Genomic DNA, 24,318 nt, shown 5'->3' on the forward strand with positions numbered 1-24,318 from the left:
AGACATTACGTGCCAGTATAACACTTGATCATTAGTCTGTACAGTAACACAGTATGATCACCCAACATACAAAGACAATTATCAGACAATATATCCATGTGATGGTTGTAAGGAAAGCTTTTAATTAGCATGATTTCTGACCCAAATACACAGTCCAGCTGTAATTCATACAATGTATGCACACAGATGCCAAAAAAAGATATCACGCTGATGTATCAAAGACCAAATTAAAACATTTGTTGTTTAACTCTGAACCAACTAGGTGTTGCGTACAGCATTCTGTTGCACAACTTGAGGCAGATTCCAACACTGTTTTAAGTCATCATGCACTTTCCTATTTTTAATGGAAAACTTGTTGATGGAGCAGCAAACTCTAGTCACTAGCTACACTATGCATGCACCTTTTCGTTGTACGCAGTATATCATGCATACTGCAGTTTAACTGAGCCCTAGGGAGAGAAAATCATGACATCACAAGCTGATCTTTTGGGATGTCTTTGAAAAAGCATGACCAATAGTAAAATAACACCCTCGCACATAAAAACAAACAAACAAAAAAACCCAATGAAAAGAGAAAATGTGGTTTGTGAATTTATGATGAATGAAAACGCAGGTTTTTCACCGACAGCCTGTTGAGCCGTTTGATCCTTCACACCTAGAGCTGCCAAACATCAGAGAGGGCTGCACTGCAAAGCATGATTAAAGCTTCGCAAGGTCAACTAAACCTGCTGAACATTTAACCTGCTCTGGAGCAGGTAATGTTTGAGATCAGCACTTCCTCTGTTATGTGAACGCACACATGGATAGATGGGAAACTGGGGGTAACTTCTGCAGTTGATAACCACCTTTGTGTGACTGCTTAGCCAGATTGTGGCGTCGCTTAGCCCAAGTTCAGAAAAGAACAGCTACTTTGTAGCACAGGCCACTGAAGTGATAGTGAGGACATGCAGATTCGTTCTTTGAACAAGAATTGTGTTTCAGTCTTGGACTGTATCAGTCCGCTCGTAGTTTATATATAGAGAAGGTGCATAGACATTCTGAACAGCTTCACGGACATTCTACAATATTAGTAACAGGAAGCCACAAACAATACTGATTAAAGTAGACCACATAGTAATCCTTCTCATGATAGAATCCTTATAAAAAACAAAAACTGAGGCACAGTGAAAAAAAAAAAAAAAGACAATTAACAGATGAACGTCAGTAATGTCGAGTCAAAGGAAGAAGTTTTTTAGTAGCGACAGAACAGAAACTCTGACGCAGTAATCTGCTTAGCTTTGTCTTTTTAGACATTTCAACAGATTTAAGCAAGTGTCTTTGCCTCTGTTTACTTTTAAATACATTTAATGCATTTAGAGCTGTCTTCATTTTTTCCAGCTGTAGGTGAATGATTTTGGAGAAAAAACAAAGAACTGCTACATACACAAAGTTTTTTTTAAGGGAACTCTGAAGTGTTTGGTTCTGGTTCTAAAATTCTCAGTTTGTCCATATTTATAGGTTAACCCCACAGCATCTAGCTTTTTATTCTGCGCTGCAAACTTTTAGTGATACGTAAACTTGAACTAAACAGGATAAATGGTCCATTTAGTAACAGTTCTGAGGATGTAGACCATATCAAACTGCTTTGGTCTTGAGCTTTGGAGCAGATCTGATACAAAGGCTAAAGGTTATACTTTTGTGTAATACCAATTTGTACCACAAGATGGTGCAGTGAGCCAACCAGGCAAGTCATTAGGAGCACATTCTTATCAACAATATCATACCGGGAAAAGCAAAGCTACTTGCAGAATCAGGGATATGGCAGAAATAGAATTACCAAATAGAAGTAAAGAAGCTTACATTCAAAAACATTTCTAAACACCCACTGATAAAACACTGCTCCCTGGTGGTGAAATTTCAATGACTTATGTTAATGTAATCATTTGTATTTATGCCCTATACACTGTGTCTGCACAGCTCTGCCATCAGGAAACTGGGTTGATCACGTTAGCCTTGCAGCTAACAGTTAGTTTTACCGAAGCAAAGGAAAGAGAGTAAACTTTGAATGGTTTGAGTTTATATAAGAGCTGTTATGTCATGTTATTACCAAAAAGGCCTTTTCCAGTTTTTGTCCTGATGGACATTATAAATAATATTGAGAGGGTCTTACCATTCATTTAGATGGGAGCTTCAAAACACCTTCCAACATGGGTGCCAGTTAGGAAGGGTTGCTTGTAGAAAGATTTTGGCAGATTTCTTTAAAGAAATCTAAACAAGACCAGCAGCTGGAGAGCGGTATCAGTCTTTTCCTTTGACCTTCAGCTAAAATGACTTAAAAAAAAAAAAACCAAAAACGAAGTGTTTCTCAAAAAGCAGAGCTTCAGCTCATCTGATAATCCCTTGAATCTTGGACATTGTTTTTGTTAACTGCATTACAGCTAAACATGTTTTGGGTGTGGGTAAAGCCAAAGTGGTCACTGTTGCAGATTCTCTGCATGATGTGCTGAAAGCAGATTCTGGTAAGGTAACCGTAAGCCTTCCATACTTTAATCTCATTGCATCATGACATTCAGCACCATAAATCTCTCACTTTAATCTCCATTCTGAGGGACTCATATAAGCTAACATTAAATGAGCTTATGTTGGCTGATGAAAAGATTCACGAAGACCATGAAAGAGTAAAGTGACAGGAAAAGCTGTGGTGATTCACAGATCAGAACAAAACCAGGCCATGCCAAACCGCAGGTTAAACAACAAATAGGAACAAACTGGAGGAGCCGGTCAAGATGATCCTCATTCAAGGCTTCTTCTCTTCTTCCTCTGCTTCTACTTCTATGTTCTCCAGGAGATTGTGCTTCTCATCCTCTGGCATCACAGGGACAGAGTTTACATTAAAAATGCGCCTGTAAAACAGAAAATAAAGTTTGTTGGAAGTAATCACGGGGGGGTCAAAATTCTGGGTCCCAAAAATGAAGCCGATGCAAAAAGAACTGTAGTTCATCTAATGACCACTTGAGGTCAGCACCAAAAATTCAGTTGAATTTTATTTATATAGCGTGCACAATCACAGTTGCCTCAAGGCGCTTTGTATTATAAGGTAAAGATCCTACAACAGAAAACCCCAACAATCATATAACCCCTATGAACAAGCGCTTTGGCAAAAGGGGGAAGGAAAAACACTCAGCAGAACCAGCCTCATCTGCCAGGAATTTTTCTGCAACTCAATAATTTGAATTTGAAAGTTTAAAGTTAGGAGGCAGTTCAAGAAGTTTGCTCTTCTCTTCTGGTGAGTGAAATTCTAGCATTACATTAAACTGTTAGCAATATGCATGTCTGCACATGAATATGAATGCTTCCTAACCAAGCTTGCATTCTTTAGCAACTCAGCACGCCACCCTTTCATCTAAATATGGTGACTCCCACCTCCAGAAAACAAATATGGCGGCAGCCAAAGAGTAAAGAAACCAATAGGTGACAACAGCTACATTCATCTTGTATCTATGCAACAAACTCACTTATGTTCACAAATTGGGAAAAACACATCTAAGATCTTGACGATGACGGCTGATCCGACCACGCCGATCACGACCACCCACATGACCAGGAAGAAGAGAGGCAGGGATTCGGAACAGAAGCGCCGCAGACGCTCCCTGGCTTGCTCTACCCACTGACACATGGCCTGGGGAGACATTGTTAATTGTTGTGGAAGAAATTTTCAAACAATGTGCTCACTTTGTGAAGACTAGAAGTGTCAAAATTGAGGAAATGATGTGCTTTTACCTGCTGGATTGCAGGATTTCTTTTTGTATAGCTAACTTTGTGTAGTTTGTGATGGAAATAACTCAATATTTTCTCCTGATAACATAAAATAACTACAAACTTTGACTTTTTTTTTCAGATCTTTCACTTTAATCTTCCTAATAGTAGAGACTCTGGCTCCCTGTTTTTACTCTGTGACTCCAAAGAGTAGCTTTGTGTGATTTACAGTATTTTATACTGGCCTTGGTTTATCCTCAGTCCGACCCTATGAAACTCCTTGTGGAGCAGACTGTATTGTTTGGAATGAGTGTGATCTTACTGCAGACTTGCACTTACAGAGTAAGAAGAAATAAGTTCCTTGGGTGGAGTTTCCATTTGATTCTGATCAGGCTGGCTCGGGTAAGTGTAATCAAGTTCATCATCATATCTGACATCATACAGGAGGTCAGGATCCATACGCAGGGGGGTCTCTGGGAGTTTTCCAGGGGATGCAATCTCTTCCCGGGTGGTCTCTGTGTGCTTCAGAGGATACTGGCTTGTGGTCTGAGAGATCAGCTGCTCTTCATCTGATTTGAAAAGTGCAGGAGGAAAAATATTAAATATTAATTAATAGCCAATATTCTAAACTGGACAGCTAATGAGTAGTTTACTGACAATTAGGACACAAAAAGCAAACCTTTTCTAGAATTTGGTGGATCTGTGACAACCACATCATTTTCTCTGGGAACCCTAAAGATATCACTGTGTCCAATGGGGTAGATGTTGGTAAACTGGGCCAGCTTCTGGAAGTCTGGGCTCATCAGTATTTTCACCTCACACATGTCAGGCTGCTGGACCTGAATAACACACACAAAAAAACAAAAAGGAAAATGCAACAACTTTTTAAAATAAACATACTTAAGCTGCCTCTTTGATGCATATTTTATGCATGAGTCATCAGACTCAAAAGGCGCATCCCACAATGCATTTGGAATTTGACTTGAATGACAAGTCAAATTCTAGAATGCCGTACACAATGGCTACGTTCACACTGCAGGTCTTAATGCTCAATTAAGGATTTGATTTTTTGATCAAATCCGAATTTTTTGTCTGCTTGTTCACACTACAAATAAAATGTGACAGCAAACGCGCTCTAGTGTGAACCCTCAAAGCGGCCCGCATGTGCAAAAGAAGACGTCACACACAACGCACTGTTTAGACCCAGACCAAACAGTATTGTTTGACTGATGGCCCTTAATATAAAGACTTGTTTTGGACTTTACGTTTCTCAATTTTGCTTTAAGTTATAAAGTTATTTTGTTATTTAGATATGGCCTAATAATTATCCTTATTGCTGTTTTAGAGAGGAGCGGTGCTTCAAAGGATAGTTGCAGATTTCTGTCAGAATCTGCAGATTATGCAGTACAAATAAAATGTTCACGTTTCTCCAACGCTGTCTTCCAAACAGTTTCACTGGATGGCCAGCAAGCGTTCGCGATGTCTTCTTTAGCGCTGTTAATTGGCGTCTGTCTTGTGTCAGTGATGTAGAAGACGGATTTAATGCGACATGACCGTTCAAACAGCAGTCGCTTTCTAAAACATCAGATATGTATCAGATTCAGTACCACATGCGAAAGTGACCTAGATCGGATTTGAAAATATCGGATTTGTGCTGTTCACACTGTCAAACCGTGATCGGATATGGGTCGCATAGGGTCAAAAAAAGCCCTGTTGTCACCATTATCCAAATTTCACAGTTAAAGCAAGGCTGACTGCTCATTCTAAAGTGATCTGTCAATCACAAGTGAACTCCCCGCCCCCATAAAAAAGAAGCTAAGTCTGGCTTGTTTGCTTTTTGTGCATGTTAAAGGGGACCATAATTTACAACATAAACACTAAGTTGCATCCTCTAAGACTCAAAACTAATGACTGGCATCATAATCGTCGGCAAAGTGTTTAATGAGGTCATAGAGCGAGGGACATTTTTCGAGAGACTTTTATAAACTTCTTTTAGCCACCACAATTGCCGCCCCCTGCTGGCCGTTAGAAAGAACCATATCAGGGCCCATTGTTCATTCAGTGGTGCTACTTTCAGTCACTGTGCAAATGTACTGTTTATAAGGTCGGGGAAACCTGCGTTCAGCTGAGACTGAAGGAGTCACTTGGATGAGTGAAAAAACATTTCTCCCACTGAAAACGCTACGTCCACATGAACAGAATCAACTTTTGGGATTTCCACATATGGTTCACATTTCAGACCTGGAAGCTATGTCCATCCGATTTGGCTGTACTGGAGAAATGAGGAAACACTATTTCCTGTTGCTACATGAACATAAACTGTTTCACTTTGGATTTTTGAATGTGAAAGCAAGTTTTTAAGAGCATCAGCTTTAAACTCTGGTCATGTTTAGTATAAGCAATCACCACCTCTTTAAAGCCACAGAGGCTTGTCCCCACATGATAATTTCAGTCATATTTACTCCAGAGTTATTCTTAACATTAAAAAAACAAACAAACTGTGAGATTCTGTCAGAGAGCTGTACAATTAGTGTTTACCTCTTTGCCATCCATCTCTATCACTTCACTGAAGACCTGAAGAGCCACCACCTCCTCTGAGTCACTGTATAGCCTGTTCTGGCTCACCATCACCCGGGTAACAGTGGACACTATGTCCCCAGACTCAAACTCACTGCTCCCATTGACACTGTCCACTAAGAAAAACAAACAAAATGTAGCAGAATTAGAGGAATTGGAGGTTGAAATGTCACTGTCAAGAAATCCACAGACTTCCCTTGAAAACAAGAACTGGAGTTGGGTCTAACCAGTCTCTAAAAGACTGGTGGGAGGACCTTGTGCACAACTGAGCAAGAATATAAGAATTTTTACTTCATGGGCTCCAACTGGCAGCTTCAACAGAACAGGCCACATTTCCCACTGTCTGTGCTCATTTGTATGTCTGAATCTTCATCTTTTATTGGCCAGTCTCTGATCTCTCCTGTTTTATGGTTACACTTTAATGAAGCTGCCAGCTGAAGACTTAGGCTTTTTCAGTTGTTGCTTCAACTGCTCAAATGTATTGCTTCTTTAATCAGCAGTACGGTTTTCAGCTATGCTTACTTAATGGGAAAATGTCTTCCTATTGATCACTTGGCATTTTTAAAATGATAAACTCACATTAGGAAACATAATGTGGAACCCAGCCACCTGTTTGTCTGTTGGGTAGTCCATTAAAAAACCATTAGTGATTTATGATTGTCTAAAAGTCCATTATCACTGACTTTTCCAATCACTGTAATGTTAATTGACTTTAAAGTGGACTTGTGTTCATTTCCAGATCCATATTTTTCTTATTGAATTTAAGTAGACTATCACAGCATGACTCACAGTTCACCAAATACCAAAATAATCTGTATTTGTGTTATATAGAGCTTGCCCCTTGGTTCATTCTCAAAGTGTTTCAGACCACTTATATTTAATGTGATTAACCACCATGTGGTTTTTCTTTTCTTTTTTAACAAAAACAATAAGGAAAAGCATAAGAATAAACTACTCTAATCTGATATACATTTGAAATCATGATTGATTAAACAATACTGAACTCTACTGAATTTACACTGACAATAATATTTACATTTCTAACATTTGAACAGTATATTTTCTTCCAGCTGAGATAAGTGCTTTCCCCTGATTAAAACCACAGTGGTTTGAATAAATGTGTGAAAAACTCACAGAGAAGCGCTTGGCAGTTGAACCTAGTGACCCCCGACAGCTCCACTGGGACGTCATTGACCAGCACCTGCTCTTCACTCACTGATATGTTTAAATTTATCTGAAAAAAGAAAAAAAAAATAGACAAAACAAAAAGGCGACTAATTGTCGCAGTTCATACTTACAGAAAACAAACCTTCGGTTACTGAGCAGTTTACACCGAGTACCTGTAAGTTGTTAGAGTCTTGCAGCTGTGTGTCTGCCAGTGTCCCCGCTGTCACATTGATTAGGATGTTTTCCTACGGTGGTCAGTAATTAAAAACGAAAGGATTAGGTTTAACACTGCAATGCTTGTAATTTACAGTACATGTAGCTGTGCTCTATTGCAGGAAGCAGGTTCACTATGGCAACAAGTAAATAAAAAGAGTTACAGAGAGTTAATCACTGTTTTATATTTGAATGTACTTAACGGCTGTAACCACCTTAAAAAATTGAATGGAGGATTTTATCATTTCTCCCATGAAAAAACATTTCTTAATGAGATTTGCAAAAAAACCTTTTAGTGTTCCCCAGTTTAACCCTTTATAATGTGAACTAATATTTGCTTTCACTGTCTCTCTTGCAGCCATAGCAGACATGTTACAGTTAATTGGGTTCATGTTGCACCTGTTTTGAATGCAACTTGAAAAATGCAGGACAAATTTTCAAATCTGTTATGAATGTAAACTTTAACCATTAAAGACAAACATGTTATAAGATATGCCAAAGTTTTTAAAGAGCTCTTTATATTCTGAATTAGACATTTTACTTGCATTGTGGGATTTGGGACAAAATAAGCCACTGTGAACTGATCCAAAGCAGGTCCAGACAGAATGAGATGGGAAATGGCTGGATCTGAATTGGATACAGATTTGATCCAGTCTGAATCTGTGATCCTTATGCACTGTGCGAGTTGACTCCAAGGCAGACCTGTTTGCTGATGTTGACAGTGGGATGTTTTTTAATATCATTTAATGACTGAATTTCAGTCCGTGAACACATTTCAACATGATGTGTAATCAGATTATAGTTAGACTTTCTACAGCCTCGTTTTAAAAAGTCACTTTAAAATCGGTTTAGTTCTTAAAATACCAAAACCATTTCAGCCTCCTCTTCACTCACATATTCACATCACCAAGATCTCAACTATGACAGGCATTTTTCCATCAGTGTGACCGATTACACAAATATGGTTGATCACTGATCAGCGTGTTCTGTGTCTAAAGATTTGATTAAAACGGTCAACCTTTTTATTACAGGGAAATAGTCAAGAGTTAGAAAGATGCAGACTAGCCTTTAGAGTTTATTCTGAGTTGATAATAAATCCGCGTAATCGCTGTATCAGTTGTTGACGACTAAGTGATTATAAAAGCACTCATGCTGGGTACATAAAACAGTAAACTAACGTGTAAATAGGATTTCTGTGTTTGTAAAATGTAAAATTCTGTAAACTAATTCGCTCTTCTATGTGCTATTTGGATGAGGAAATTGAAAAATGTGTTCAGGTGCTGCAGGAAGGGAGGAGTCTGTGGAAGGACGACTTGGTTGACTAAAACTTGCTAGTGAGCAAGGTAAGTTCACAAAGTGTTTCCAAGGTATCCGAGGCTGAGATTACGTTAACTCTCTTTCTGGGAGAAAAAAAAAACTTGGGAATTTCCACTCATCAGGTTTAGCCTCAATTGTTGGCTAAACCTGCTTTCCGGAATAGGGCCCTGGACTCTCAGTAAGCTAATGCTATGATGATCAAGTTAGCTCCATATATTTGCTGCCTCCGTGGCTCTTACCGTATTCAGTTGTCTATTCGACGACTCTGTGCGAGTTGCTGAGACAAAAAGAAGTAATAGAACACAAACTGTCGACCACGTCATTTCCATTTTGAGATCACTTCCCAGCAGCAGGACAGCTAAAACAAAAACATTGAGCACGCAAATGTACTGCGCAGGCGCAGATTTTCTTCTCGCGAGAAGAGGAACGTCAGCATGGCGGTGCTCCTTGAAACGAGTCTGGGCGATATTGTGATCGATTTGTTTACAGACGAAAGGCCTAAAAGTAAGACTACAAAAATTCTTACTCTTGGTGGTAGCTAATTTCTGTAAGCGGCTGCTGGTTGAGTCACTCACTGGGACGTTAAACTACAGAATTAATGGTTGCTAGCTACCGTCGTTAGCATGTTTGCTTCATATTCGTTTTAGTAACATTAGCCGGTGTTGTGCAAAGTTACCCATACATCGTGTTGCTATAAATACTCTGTTAATAAAGACTTAGTTAATTATAATTACTTTGGCTTAACTTGGACTCTGTGCTCTTTTTCCAGCTTGCTTAAACTTTCTGAAGTTATGCAAGATAAAATACTACAACTACTGCCTCATCCACAATGTGCAGGTAAAGCGAAATGTCCTGTATAAACTTTATGTGGTAGTGAATGGTTCAAATTTGGTTTTCTTTGGGAAACCTCAAGCAACCCAGAATACGGTATGTAGTAATAGCGGAAGTTGGGTGTAAGTGGTGTTGCATTTGGACCCAGTAACAAGTTAATATGGCAGAATTCAAATTCAATTGAAACTGCATTGTTGCCATAATGGCAAACCAGCATGTAGACGTTACCGTGCAAGAAAGGAAGGTTGGTGTTTCTACTGCTAAGTTTGTTCCCATGCGTTCAGACTTGTTGATTAGTCTAGATTTTAATTTCCTTTTAGTACCTCCTTGCTTGTTAGCCACAACTTTCTTGAGACAGATAGTCCTCAGAACTTTATCCATGTTCCATGGCTCACCTTTATCAGCAGGACAAGTCTCTAAATACTCCCAAACAGTTTACTAGTTACACTTGTCTAGCACCTGCATGGTCGTGCATGCAGTACGTCTCAGTTTTTCTACATGATAAACAAATGTTGTTCTTGTAAATTGAAGTTTGTTTGTTTTTTCTGTGAAATTACAGAAAACAAGGTTCTGGTAGCTCATTAACGAGGCTCTCCTGTAATTACTTTCTATAGCAGATAATGAATAAAAGAAGAACTTTTCTGTCATTTAAATGTCTAACTGCCAGTTAGTTACTTTGGTGTAGCATGAATGGCCACGGGGAAGGTCTTTGTAAGCAGGAAAAATACAGTTAAAGTCCACAATTTATGCCCCTCTTCACATTTTCCAAAGCCAGATCGTATATTTGACAACCCTGCACTAGAGAGATCATATCTTGGCGGGTTTGAGAAAACCTCACTGTTCCCTTGGATGAGCTGGAGTTAGTGGCCGAGGAGTGGGAGGTCTGGGTTTCTCTGCTGCCCATGCAACCCCAATAAGCAGTAGATGGATGGATCACTGGAAGCCTGAACGTCAGAGTATAATTTCATATTAGATTTGTATTTGATATTGTAAAATTAAATGAGAAAAATGTAGTAGCTAAAGTTTTAAAATAACTGGAGTAATTTCATTTCTCATTCCGTCGAGAGTCACCTGTGCGTACTCCAGGTATTGCCGCTATAAAGAGACAAAGTTGCTGCTGTCAGCCTGCAGCAAAGTCTAAAAGAAACCTATCAAATTGACACATGCAGCAGTTTGTCAGTTAGAGTATTTCATTCAGACATCCGTTATTTTAGCTTCTTCTTGATTTAGTTGTGCTGCCACTGCGTAAAGCAAACCCATTGTCAGGGTTTTAATGCTGCTGGACCACCGGGCGTTTGCCTTTGGGTGTCGTCTGCCAATTTTTATTCATATATTTAATCGTATGTAGACTTTTCAGTAGAAACTTTTAACATCTGTAATCTTCTCCATATTTTTTCAGACTCTAATGAAGATTTTGCACTTTTTCTGTCTTTTTCTTCACATTATATGTGTAACATGTCATAACTCTTCATCTTCTTTCCAGAGAGACTTCATCATGCAGGCTGGAGATCCTACTGGCACAGGTCGTGGAGGAGAATCTGTGTATAGGTGAGTCTTATCCGTCTTTTAAGAGGGCAGCAGATTGAGGATGTTGGATAAAAAATAAAGATGCTCTCCATTGTGCCTTATTAGCAAACTGTATGGGGACCAGGCACGCTTTTTTGATCTGGAGAAAATGCCACGCATTAAACACAAGAAGAAGGGGACGGTGTCCATGGTGAACAATGGAAATGATCAGCACGGCTCTCAGGTGAATGAGATGAGCACCCAGTGTTGAGTGCTTTCAGACCAGTAACCACAGAAAAAATACATTATTATTCATCCCCTGTTGGTTAGACCAGATTAGATGATCTATAAACATATTCAACGTTCATACAGAAATCATAGATCTGTATGTAATATATATTATAAATACATTTTAAATAATATTTTGCAAGATTGTTTAACATGAGATACTATATCTAGAGGTATGTTTCTTCCTAGTTTCTAATTACCACTGGCGAGAACCTAGACTATCTGGATGGAGTTCATACAGTGTTTGGGGAAGTGACTGAGGGCATGGACGTCCTGAACAAAATCAATGAGGCCTTTGTTGACAAGGATTTTGTCCCATTCCAAGATATCAGGCGAGTCAAGACAAACTGTATTGCACTTGTTTTATCAACTTGAAGAATAATGTTAATGCTGCGTTCATTATCACTTTAATAAAAAAAAACCTCAGGGCATATTATTATTATTATCATCATTATTATTATTATTACATTTTGCTGTAGGATAAACCACACAGTGATCCTGGACGACCCGTTCGATGACCCTCCTGACCTACCGGTGCCTGATCGATCGCCTGAACCCACCAAGGAGCAGCTGGATGTGAGTATAGGGCCGCAGCTTCAATTAGATAGATGTTCATAGCAAGATCATAAAGCTAAGATAAAAAAGATATCTATCTCATATTTGCGATTCTAATTTTAACAAGCTTAAAGGTCAAACACCTTCTTTAACACATCCTGAACTTTCTTAGGCAGCTTGCTTGTTAAAGTTGTTTAAAAGAATATTGATCTTGATGGACATCAATGCTCTGTTTTGGATGTTGGCTGCCTTCTCTGTCAAGATGACCCCACACTGCCCTGCGGAGTCCAATCCGTGACTGATAGTGTTCTGTTGTGTGTTTTTCTATCTAGGTATGCTTCGACTGCAATGGCAGTCAGTTTGACATCATTGTAATGTTGAAAAATTAAGCTGCTGCCAGTCAGATCCTTTCCAGATGGTTTTTCAGAATCGAACGATACTTTGTTGCGTTCATAATTCGATCAGTTTTGACAAGATCCCCAACACCACTGGCTGAAACTTAACCCCAAACCATGACAGAGCCTTTGCCATGTTTTACAGATGGCTGTAAGCACATGCTTTCTGAATTGTGTAGAAGTAGTACTTGTACACACTGCAGTAAAAGAAGCAGCCAATATGCAAAAAACACTTTGAACAATCGTCAGAAAGCCAGGAGAACTATTGCTCAAAAACCACTTTAAAAATTAGGTCTGGCACCTTGGAAGCAAAATCTAAAGAAATTAGCATGACTTCTGTACAGTACCGTAAGTAAATGTTTCTGCCATGGCTATGCAGAGTGGCCGTATCGGTGCAGATGAAGTGGTCGATGATACAGATGGGAAAGGAGCCGAGGAACTGGAGGAGAAGCTGAAGGAGAAAGAGGCCAAGACTCAGGCTATCCTGTTGGAGATGGTAAGATAAGGAAACCTGCTCTCAGCTTCATGTTGAAGTGTGTGTGTGAGAGAGTGCGTGTAAGAAGATGCAAAAAAATAAATACTCAAGCTCTTCTGTTGTAAATCCATCCAGGTGGGCGACCTCCCTGATGCAGATGTGAAGCCTCCAGAAAACGTGCTGTTTGTGTGCAAGCTGAACCCAGTGACCACAGATGAGGACCTGGAAATCATTTTTTCTCGCTTTGGATGCATAAAAAGGTGACGCTTCACTCCAAGTACTACAAAGTATCTTGTTTTTCAGTTATTTCTATTTATTATATTTTGCCTTGGTTCTATATTGTCTTCTTCAAATAATCCTTTGTTCTGTGTAGCTGTGAGATCATCAGAGACTGGAAAACTGGAGACTCCCTCTGTTATGCTTTTATAGAGTTTGAAAAGGTAAGTGTGTGTATACTGCAGTGATGGCAGTTTAAAGAAAAAGTTCTAGATTTAAGGAAACACTTTTTTCCTCTATAATAATAATATAATCAGTGCATTATGTTTACTCTATTTATAGTTTTTAGAGATATCGTGATGATCTGTTTTGGTGTCATGAGCTTGAGCCAGGGCACGGTTAGTCTGGTTAGCTTACTGATTAACATGTCCCTAATGACATGTTTGTGTGTACACATTTGGCATTTCAGTTTGCATGACACAACCAGTATATCTTTAACAGTCTTCCATGTTTCACTGTCCTTTGTGTGATACATATGTGCAGAATGGGGAAGCATATCTATCAGTATCAGTAGAGTAAATACAATAAATTTAGTGAAAGTGATAGATGGGAAAACCCTGGTCAGGAGTAATGGAAATCAGTCATGTTCTTATAGTGACATGTTGTTGTCATGCCGTGCCTCAGTGGAGTCGGTATCATAGAGAAGTGAGAACTAAACCCACGATATAAGACTGTGTTTATCATGAAGGTGCTGTCAGCCTGCTATACATTGTGAAAATAAAAACCATAAAACTTTGATTTTGTGGAATTTGCCCCAGGTTATGACTGGTAATGACTTATAACTATTAAAAGGGCAACTCCCTGTGGTAAACTCGTAAATCTACACCATCAGAAGATAACGAAGAACACAATCATGGACTATTAGTTTTTTCACTGACTATGGTGAATTATTGATTGAGTGCACTTGGCCTCAGAACATCCCAACACCTGCATGCACACCGCTGGAGCTTTCAGAGGCGTTTCAATCATGTTTCATTTAAAAAAACAAAACAGGTTCAAATTATTTGGGTTAACATTCGTCCACAAGAGGGCAAAACAATGCAAGGCAGTGCATAGCTAATTGTAGAGTCACATATATTGCAACATAAGCGCGTCTTTAAAAAGATCTACAAGCATATAGATTGCAAATGAAACAAACAAAAGAATTATGTTAAAGTACATCAAATGTATATTTGAAACTTTGAGCGAGCTCTGCTTTAAAAATATGGAACAGCAGTTATCTACCTCAGTGTAAATAATGATCAAACGATCAGTAGGGTTCCTCTGACGTTCACTCAGTGGGATGGTTTCTTCCTGTTAAAAGTGATATTTTTCTTCCCACTGTCACCAAGTGCTTGCTTGTGTGATTATTGAGGTTTCTTTCTAATATTGTTAGGTCTTTATCTAACTATATTAAGAGACTTGAGCCCACACTACTTGGGTAGAATATTTTTCTTTTTTACTTTTACTGTTTTATCCTGTTTTTTATCACCAGTAAATTCATTACAACAAAATATTTCCAAACAGGTCTTCAGGTCTGCACTCACTGGAGCAGAGTTGAATTGTGAGCTCTGCCGTTAATACCGCTTCTCTGGTTAATGAACTATTCCAGGCCTAAATCTATCCTCTGTTAGGTTTAAGCAGCAGGGAAATGTTTGGCTCATCTGTAAAACGTGCAAAAGTATGCGGATCTTAATAGACAGGAAACACTAAATTGTATTTTTATAATTTACTGGGAAGTTTATCACCAGCTGTTGAGACCTTTATGTGGATCAGCTTATACAGGGAGTGCAGAATTATTAGGCAAGTTGTATTTTTGAGGAATAATTTCATTATTGAACAACAACCATGTTCTCAATGAACCCAAAAAACTCATTAATATCAAAGCTGAATGTTTTTGGAAGTAGTTTTTAGTTTGTTTTTAGTTTTAGCTATTTTAGGGGGATATCTGTGTGTGCAGGTGACTATTACTGTGCATAATTATTAGGCAACTTAACAAAAAACAAATATATACCCATTTCAATTATTTATTTTTACCAGTGAAACAATATAACATCTCCACATTCACAAATATACATTTCTGACATTCAAAAACAAAACAAAAACAAATCAGCGACCAATATAGCCACCTTTCTTTGCAAGGACACTCAACAGCCTGCCATCCATGGATTCTGTCAGTGTTTTGATCTGTTCACCATCAACATTGCGTGCAGCAGCAACCACAGCCTCCCAGACACTGTTCAGAGAGGCGTACTGTTTTCCCTCCTTGTAAATCTCACATTTGATGATGGACCACAGGTTCTCAATGGGGTTCAGATCAGGTGAACAAGGTGGCCATGTCATTAGTTTTTCTTCTTTTATACCCTTTCTTGCCAGCCACGCTGTGGAGTACTTGGACGCGTGTGATGGAGCATTGTCCTGCATGAAAATCATGTTTTTCTTGAAGGATGCAGACTTCTTCCTGTACCACTGCTTGAAGAAGGTGTCTTCCAGAAACTGGCAGTAGGACTGGGAGTTGAGCTTGACTCCATCCTCAACCTGAAAAGGCCCCACAAGCTCATCTTTGATGATACCAGCCCAAACCAGTACTCCACCTCCACCTTGCTGGCGTCTGAGTTGGACTGGAGCTCTCTGCCCTTTACCAATCCAGCCACGGGCCCATCCATCTGGCCCATCAAGACTCACTCTCATTTCATCAGTCCATAAAACCTTAGAAAAATCAGTCTTGAGATATTTGTTGGCCCAGTCTTGACGTTTCAGCTTGTGTGTCTTGTTCAGTGGTGGTCGTCTTTCAGCCTTTCTTACCTTGGCCATGTCTCTGAGTATTGCACACCTTGTGCTTTTGGGCACTCCAGTGATGTTGCAGCTCTGAAATATGGCCAAATGATGATCACGCTTCAGAAGCTTTGCAATTTTGAGACTGCTGCATCCCTCTGCAAGATATCTCACTATTTTTGACTTTTCGGGGCCTGTCAAGTCCTTCTTTTGACCCATTTTGCCAAAGGAAAGGACGTTGCCTAATAATTATGCACACCTGATATAGGGTGTTGATGTCATTAGACCACACCCCTTCTCATTACAGAGATGCACATCACCTAATATGCTTAATTGGTAGTAGGCTTTCGAGCCTATACAGCTTGGAGTAAGACAACATGCATGAAGAGGATGATGTGGACAAAATACTCATTTGCCTAATAATTCTGCACTCCCTGTATGTAAGAAGACATAATGGGATATGCAGCAATAGAAATCCAGGATGCTTCTTGATTCAAGCATGTTAGCAAATTACATACAGTACTACGTCTGGGCCCTGTTGTGATCTGTAATTCAATTTGACACCCCAGCTGTTATTGCTAATGTATGTAACTTATACTGTATTTTTACCATTCATTTATACAAATATAAAATGGCTTAAAAGTTAGAACCAAATTTTTTTTTATAAAAGCAAAAAAACAAATGCAGGCCTGTGTTGTTTACTTCAGCTGTTCAGCTGATGTCCATGTATATGTTCCCTAATTCTTGATTTCTGATTAATGAAAGTTTAAATATTCATTGGTAGTGCTACATGGTGTGAGTCCCAGCCAAGGGGTTTTCCCTTATGATTAGCAGAGAGGTTTCGTGCCATGTAATCTCTGTCAGTAGGGAGGATACCTTTGCCTGTCATTCTTATTTAAGGAGTTTGGCACTTAATGTCAAATTCTCCTCAAGGTCTTTTCTTCTTCTTGGATATCTGATAGTAGGCACTGATAATGGTTCTTATTGGAAAACCTTGCTGTTGTTTAGAGGGTTTCTTACTGTTTGCTTAGTTCATTAATGTTGAGAACATCTGTTTTTTCTTTTCTTATTTTTGGAAAAGCATATTTTTGCTTTTTAAACGCTGAAAATATCATAAATATAACAGATTACTGCTGTCTTTTGGTTTCAGTTTCCAGTAACTTAACGTTTTATCAAAACTCGATCTTGATTCTTGTTTCACATGATTGATGACGCATTAATTCCTGCATGACTGTCAACGACATGCACAGATGTTTTTGGACTATTCATATTGAAGCTTTAGTATTAGTGGTTTGCTCTTGCATGTATTTTGGAGCCAGACGTGTCCATATTTAGGCCAAAACGTATTAACAGCTTATGCTAGCTAGCTTGGTTATCAAGTGGCATCTATATATTAGTGTGTCTGTTTACATTCAGTGCACACAATATAAAATACTAAAAGTTCAGTCACCAAAACTGAACCACAAACCTTTTATACCACTTGAATCACCCAATGAGATGTATTGCTTTGTCAGATAAATTCATTAATAATGCTACAACAGCACAAACACACTGGAGAAGACGAGTTCAGAATTAGCAGAGGTGGCTTAATTCCTACAGAAACGCCCACTGCAAAGCTGTTATGAAACTGAAAACTGTCTATAGGCCAAGATGTTTGTACCAAATAGCATTACTGCAGTCTGTGGAGAATAACTTGCTTTTGAAGTTAGCCTCAAGAGGCCATAAGAGGAACTACAGTTTTTGTCACTTTGGTGCTGGTAGACGTTGCCATTTGGTCTGCATATGCAAACGTCCTGGTGGGAGGGGGTTTTCAGTTTAATGTGTGTTATAGAATAGAATTCAACTTTATTGTCATTGCACAGGTACAGGGCAACGAAATGCAGTTTGCATCCATCCAGAAGTGCTTTAGTGATATAGATATATTACAATATATATTAGCAATAATATAGATATGTAAGTATATTACAGAAATGGGTCTATTATGGTATGTTAGAATGTACACGGTATGAAGTATGTTGTGAATATTCTATAACTATAAGTATAAGGATATAAATATGAAAAACTATACAGAATATGAAATAAATAACTTTACAGAATCTGAGATATACAGCTATACAGAAATGGGAACTATGCAAGTTGTAAACAGTTGTAGGATTAAAAATTATCGTATGTACAGAATGATTATTTACACAGAGCTATACAGTAGTGCAGTTAAGATAAGTGAGGGTGTGGATAATTTCTACAGAGGCTATGTAAAGTGCTATGTTATATAACCTAAATTATAATGTTGAGCAAAGTAATCAGGACTACAACTTTTACCATTATCGAGCAGCTTTACTACCAGTTTTTTGTTTTGTTTTGTTTTTTTAACTGAAGAAGCTTCTCGGATGAGAGGTGAAATGTCTTCAAGCAACTTAAAGAAGTCCAGACGCTTTTCTTTCCAAGCTCCTTAGATTTACTGTGGGGGGGTTTTTCTCCACAGCAAGAAGACTGTGAGAAAGCTTACTTCAAAATGGACAACGTGCTCATTGACGACAGACGCATTCACGTAGACTTCAGTCAATCAGTTGCAAAGATCAAATGGAAAGGGAAAGGTAATGAAGCTGAAGGCTTTGTGGTTTGCATGTTAGTTTATGTTGTTTAAAGTGCACCAGTTACACCAAAGTTTCTGTCATTAGTGGTGTTGTTCTCCCTTTGTATTACCACACCTTTTCATTAGCTGTGACCTTCACTGCTTTCTCCGTTTCCTAGGGGGGAAATACACTAAAGACGACTTCAAAGCTTATGAGAAGGATGTAGAGAATCGATCCAAACTGGCTCTCAAGGATCAGGTGAAGCCAAAACAAGAGTATCCTTGTGCGTCAATAGGCTGGGATTGAGTTTTCCAGCTTTTCCACTTCGTGCCACAACATATCATTCTGCAGTACATGCCAGCTGCTGTGTGCTTTTTTTGTTTGTTTTTTGTTTTTTCCTTTTCTTTTCCTGGTTTGAGTTGGCAGAGCTTTCAGAACTGACTGTCTCAACTTCCTGGAGATTTCCATAACTCAGGTAAAAGTTCCAAGTACAACCTGATAATCGAGGAAGAAGAGGAGGCACCGAGTCATCGGCACTCTGAGAAGAAACATAAAGAGAAGAGGCACCATCATCATTCAGATGATGAGGACAGCAGGAAGTCCAAAAAGCGCAAGGTAATAGTCAGTCCATGACATGACATAACATTTTTTTCTTTGCTCGCTGATCAGTAAGAATTGTTTTAGAAATGTTTTTAATTCTGTTAGTGATGCACCTAAAGACATGCGAGCCACTTCATTAGGTATGCCTTTTAACTGTCCAGTAACACAAATATTTATCTTTGTGTTATTTAATTATGTTCAAATCACACAACAGCAACTTAATGCATTTAGACATTAACAAGATGACCTACTGAAGTTCAAACTGAGCATTAGAATGGGAATTGTTAAAGTGACTTTGAATGTGGCAAATGGGCTGGTCTGAGTATTTCAGAAACTGCTGGTCTACTGGGATGTTTCCACAAAATAGTCTCTTGGGTTTACTGAGAATGTTCCAAAAAAATGGAGAGTATACATTGATCACAGAAGCAACCTTTTGATTTACTTATCTGGATGACTGAGTATGCATCGAGACATATACACTGATATGCAGTTGTCTGTGTAAAAATGCCTTGTTGGTGTCAAAGGTCAGAAGACAATGACAACACTCCATTTTTCCACTTATTTAACAGGGTAACACATGGTAATGAACATCAGTATACCAAACACATAAAGTGTAATCATGTCAGATCATCGGAAAACTGCTCATTTACAACTGCAGTCTCGGAGCAGGTTGCATTAAACTTTATAATAAACAAAAAACCATAGAGAGATATGGCGAAAACAAAAAGCATGAATAGACACAAATGAGTTAAAAGTGGTCACAGATGTGGTTTGCCAATGTTTAGGATAAGCTTTTAACAGTATGTGGAGTGCTCCTTTATTGCCACGGGTAAACTATTCTAATATTTAGTTCCCTTTAGTGACAGCACAGTTTGTCCACGTGCAGTGCCCTTATAGGTGTCGTGCTGTTTGAGAAAAATATGCTAGCATCAAAGTATCACTTCCAGTCAGGCAGGTGCTCATTTCAGAATCAAACCGAGGTAACTGTGAGTCACTAGTCCTGAATTTTGAATATTTGACTTTCTGCGCGGTGGGGACAGGATGCTGTCCTGTGGCAACCTACATAACTCTGGTTTTGGCATCTTTGATCATCATCTGTGAAGGATCACAGTCCTACACAGTTATATTCATAAAAAGCATGTCCCGGTCATAGTTTCTTTTCTTTTTTTGTTTTCCTTTGTTTTAAAGAGTGGCAGCACGGTTCATGTTAAAGTAGAGCATAACTTCTTTAGCTATAAATTCATGTTGAATTTTCTGAGGGATTAAACCATCTTAACCCAGTGGTAAAGAGAGTTAGTCATACTAGCTGCTGTATTTTGTATCATTATAGAAATATAAATTTCACACAGCAGATGAAGGTATTACGTGTTCTAAGAGTTATCATCAGTACTTGTGCTGGTAACACTTGGAGTAGTAAAAGAATATTACCATGAAACGGAGGCAGAGGCAGATGCGTGCCTCTACATGAGGTGACACTTCACCTTTATTAAAGACTAACTGGATCGTTTTAATTAACATACAGTTATTATCATGTTATTTCTTGTGCACATATAACTGCTTTAACCTGGTACAGGTTCTGACTTTTTCAAAAAGAAAACAGACACTCTGATATATCAGTGATGACAGTAATTGATCAAGAAAATAGTTGCACATCTCCCACTCACTCAACCAAAGTACCTCCAATAAGTTGATTTCTACTTATAGAAAAGGTGGGCTACATGGATTATAAATAGTCAGTCTATATTGTTATACACAGTAAATATATTAATATTTAGAAAAGTCTTCTAAATAGTTTAGAAGCTTGTAATCACAAGCTCTACTGCCCATGTCACATCCAGCTAACATAATAACAATGAAGGAGATGTGTAAGAGAGTAAGCAGCAGTCAGGTCCTGAAAATGTGTTGCACTTGTTTAACTGATGATCAGACGATTCGAGCACCTCTGTAACAGCAGAGGTTTTGGTTGTGTGTGGGACTGAACTGTTCAAGAGAGTGTTATCACCGCACCACAGAGGAAAGATATCGGTGACGGTTTTAGAGAAGCCGGTCTGGGAAAGGTTATAAGGTCATTCCCAACAATTTGAATTCCACCATGGACAATAAGATGGATTATTCACAAGTGGAAAAGACAGTTGTCAGTGATTCAGAGATCGGACCTCCCAGCAATGCTCTGAGAAACTGTAAAAAACACAAGAGGTACATCTCATTATACGAGCCTCAGATAACATGTTAAAGGTCAAAGATCATTACAGTTCACTTGGCAAAAGACTGAACCAGTATTGATTTTTCGGATCAGCGGTGTCCAACTCCAGGCCTCAAGGTCCTGTAGGTTTTAAATGCGTCCTTGAACCAATACAGTTGATTTAAATGGCTAATTTACCTCCTCAACATGTCTTGACGTTCTCCAGAGGCCTGATAATGAACTAATCATTTGATTCAGGTGTGTTGACCCAGGGACAACACACCTGCAGGACGCCAACCCTTGAGGCCTGGAGTTGGACATCCCTGATTTAGGGTCTGAAATAATTATACTGTGTTCACTGAGTTATTTCCTTTGTTATACAGAGCTGCAATCACAGTGCATCACTGAGCCCTATTTAGTCTAGGTCTATACACACAACACACACAGTTGAATATAAATGTTTGACAGAAATCTGCCTCGTTAGGTGATGGGCTCGCTGTCAGTTACAACCGTCCCTGAGTGTGTTTTACAGCGTCTGTGTTTTACAGCGTCTGTGTTTACAGGCGAGGAGTTACCTGGCTGGCTGCCTAATTAGGTTATGAAGTGATCGACTCCATTGTTTACACACTGACCTTTGATATCTGGAGTTTCCTCGTTTCCATTAAAACCATCTGTCAGTGTGTAGCCCAGCACATTGTGGACAGTCTGTTGATTGTGTTAAAAACCCTTTGTTCTCATTTCTGCAATGACTCCACAAAAACATGTGTGTCACATGTTCAGCTGCATCATATGGAATTTAATAGTCAGCATGTTTTTCACAGATGGTATCAGATGTCAAGATAGCCCCAGCTTATCATGTGATGTGTTTCCTTGTTTCTTTGGTTAATTATACATTTGTCCAGTCAGTATTTACTTTTAATTATTCTCCTAAGATCTTCTTTTCTAGGCTCTTTTGCCTAGAAAAGAGCCCAGTGTATCAACACCTCCACAGGGAAAAGAATGGAATAGATTGGTTGTTTTTATTTTTTTACAACTTTGGATGTGGAGTGAAACCAGTCAGGACAGAATTCATTGCAATATTTATATCATTGCATTTGTGTAACTGCTCTACTCATGTTTAAGTATAGCAGTAAATGCTAACACTCAAACATTTATGGTCATTTTTAAAAGAAAAGAAATACACTGTTGTTTTTGTAACGTGACATTGATCAGTCATGTTGTAAATATAAATTTTTTACTGCATGACTTGCAATTTTTTTGGCTCTTGAACTTGTGTCTAATGTATAATAGTGTCAGACAATATGTGGATCTTTCAGTCATGTCATAAATAGCCTCAGTGTATGTAAAAGGTTAACTTAAAGGTCATATTATTGGGATTTTTCTGGATCAGAAGGAGTCCTTGCAGGACTTCCTGCCCGCCGACAGTAAATAATTAGTCGTTTACTTTATTTGAGAGAAACCTGCATTTTCCTGTTATGTCTGAACTTTGGATAAACAAAAACGGCTCGTGCATGAATAAATCCAGCCCTACCTGAAAAACGAAGACAAAATAAGATTCTTGGAAAATATTTTCCCGAGTGCCTGAGAAACACTCATTTCCCAGAGATGCCATGGGTCCGAGGGGAAAGTAGCAACTTTTACCTTGAAAAAGCGAAACATGAAATTTGTTCCTGTGCGTTATCTGTCAGGTCTTATCTTGTGTCAATCCTTTTGACTGATCCTTGTTCTCAGGCTTACAAGTTGAACATAACTCTTGGCTGACTGACGTCATTTTCAGTTACTGCAAATTTATTTCCTGCATGACACACGCCTTCAGAATCTCCTGAAACTGAAACAGTTTATGAGCTGATTGCTAGCCTAGCAGCATTAAGGCTGCAAACCACCCTCAGGATGCTTTGTGCAACATGCTGGAAACCGGGTAATAATAGAGCTTATTGTTCCATACGTATGCAAATCCTACAATTGTGTACTGATGAAAATATATTAAATACCAGTAACCAAAAGAGAGAAGAGAACATTTTTTGTAGCTTTCTCTTTATGGACTTAAAGACGAGCTGCTTTACTGAACATACTCTGCCTCTCCTTCTTTTCCAGGACAGTGAGGAGGGCAGGCGGGACAGAAAGGGAGGCCGCCAGCGTTCACGCTCACGATCTCGCTCCAGAGACAGGGACCACAAGCACAGCAAGTCCCGGGTCAAACATGGGAAAGAGGGGCACGATAAAGGCCACAGGGACAGGAGCCGCAGTCGCTCTCCCAAGAGGTCGAAGGACAAGGAGAAGAGTAGATACAGATGAGGGAGGACAGAGGACGAATGAGATATATATGTATTTGGACCACAGCCACTGAACTGTGATCATCATGAAATGTCTGAATATTCATCATCTTAAACTTCCTCTTAAATCACTTGATCTTGACTTTTAGGGAACTAGTCGGGTGATTGTCAGGTTTTTGTCACGTCGTCTAGATCGCCACTAAGAAATGTTTTTTTTATATGTGCATTAAAAGTTCACTGTAACGAGGTTTTTATTTGATCACTTCTTTCACTTCATTTGAATGCCGTGACAGATGTCACCGAATAAGTGTTGTTTACTTCCTTTCCTTGAACCCCACACATTTTTTAGAACAAAAGTGGTAGATGATTAATATCCAACCTTCAACTTTCTGACTGTGCGGTCTTTTACATTTAGAAAATGTCAACATGGAAAATTGCTGGGTGGTGTAATCAGACTGCTGAGGGAATTCACTGGTGTCTCCCTCCACCCACCTCCTAGATCTGGGGTCACACCGTAGCTCAAAATGCCACTCAGTTGCCATCAATTAAAAGCCCGCAAGGGGAAGATTTGAGGTATTATCATTGTGGTCTTAGGTTAATA

General features: G+C 39.0%; 2 protein-coding genes across 2 annotated transcripts; one reads left to right on the forward strand and one right to left on the reverse strand.

Moving 5' to 3' along the window:
* Positions 1 to 102: 102 nt before the first annotated feature.
* On the reverse strand, positions 103 to 9,413 carry ginm1 (glycoprotein integral membrane 1). The gene is made up of 8 exons (XM_080883266.1): positions 9,249 to 9,413; positions 7,653 to 7,724; positions 7,447 to 7,546; positions 6,274 to 6,428; positions 4,415 to 4,574; positions 4,075 to 4,304; positions 3,495 to 3,658; positions 103 to 2,882 (listed from the first exon to the last, which is right to left on the reverse strand). Exons 1-8 carry the CDS (start codon positions 9,336 to 9,338, stop codon positions 2,777 to 2,779), a joined length of 1,077 nt encoding a protein of 358 aa, XP_080739392.1. The 5' UTR covers positions 9,339 to 9,413; the 3' UTR covers positions 103 to 2,776.
* On the forward strand, positions 9,395 to 23,960 carry ppil4 (peptidylprolyl isomerase (cyclophilin)-like 4). Its single transcript, XM_080883265.1, has 13 exons — positions 9,395 to 9,513; positions 9,779 to 9,846; positions 11,324 to 11,388; positions 11,473 to 11,590; positions 11,824 to 11,966; positions 12,114 to 12,210; positions 12,964 to 13,080; positions 13,195 to 13,319; positions 13,433 to 13,499; positions 18,572 to 18,683; positions 18,841 to 18,937; positions 19,145 to 19,277; positions 23,539 to 23,960. Exons 1-13 carry the CDS (start codon positions 9,444 to 9,446, stop codon positions 23,737 to 23,739), a joined length of 1,413 nt encoding a protein of 470 aa, XP_080739391.1. The 5' UTR covers positions 9,395 to 9,443; the 3' UTR covers positions 23,740 to 23,960.
* Positions 23,961 to 24,318: the final 358 nt, after the last annotated feature.

This window comes from Rhamphochromis sp. 'chilingali' (assembly GCF_963969265.1).
Source record: "Rhamphochromis sp. 'chilingali' genome assembly, chromosome: 5".
NCBI lineage: Eukaryota > Metazoa > Chordata > Actinopteri > Cichliformes > Cichlidae > Rhamphochromis > Rhamphochromis sp. 'chilingali'.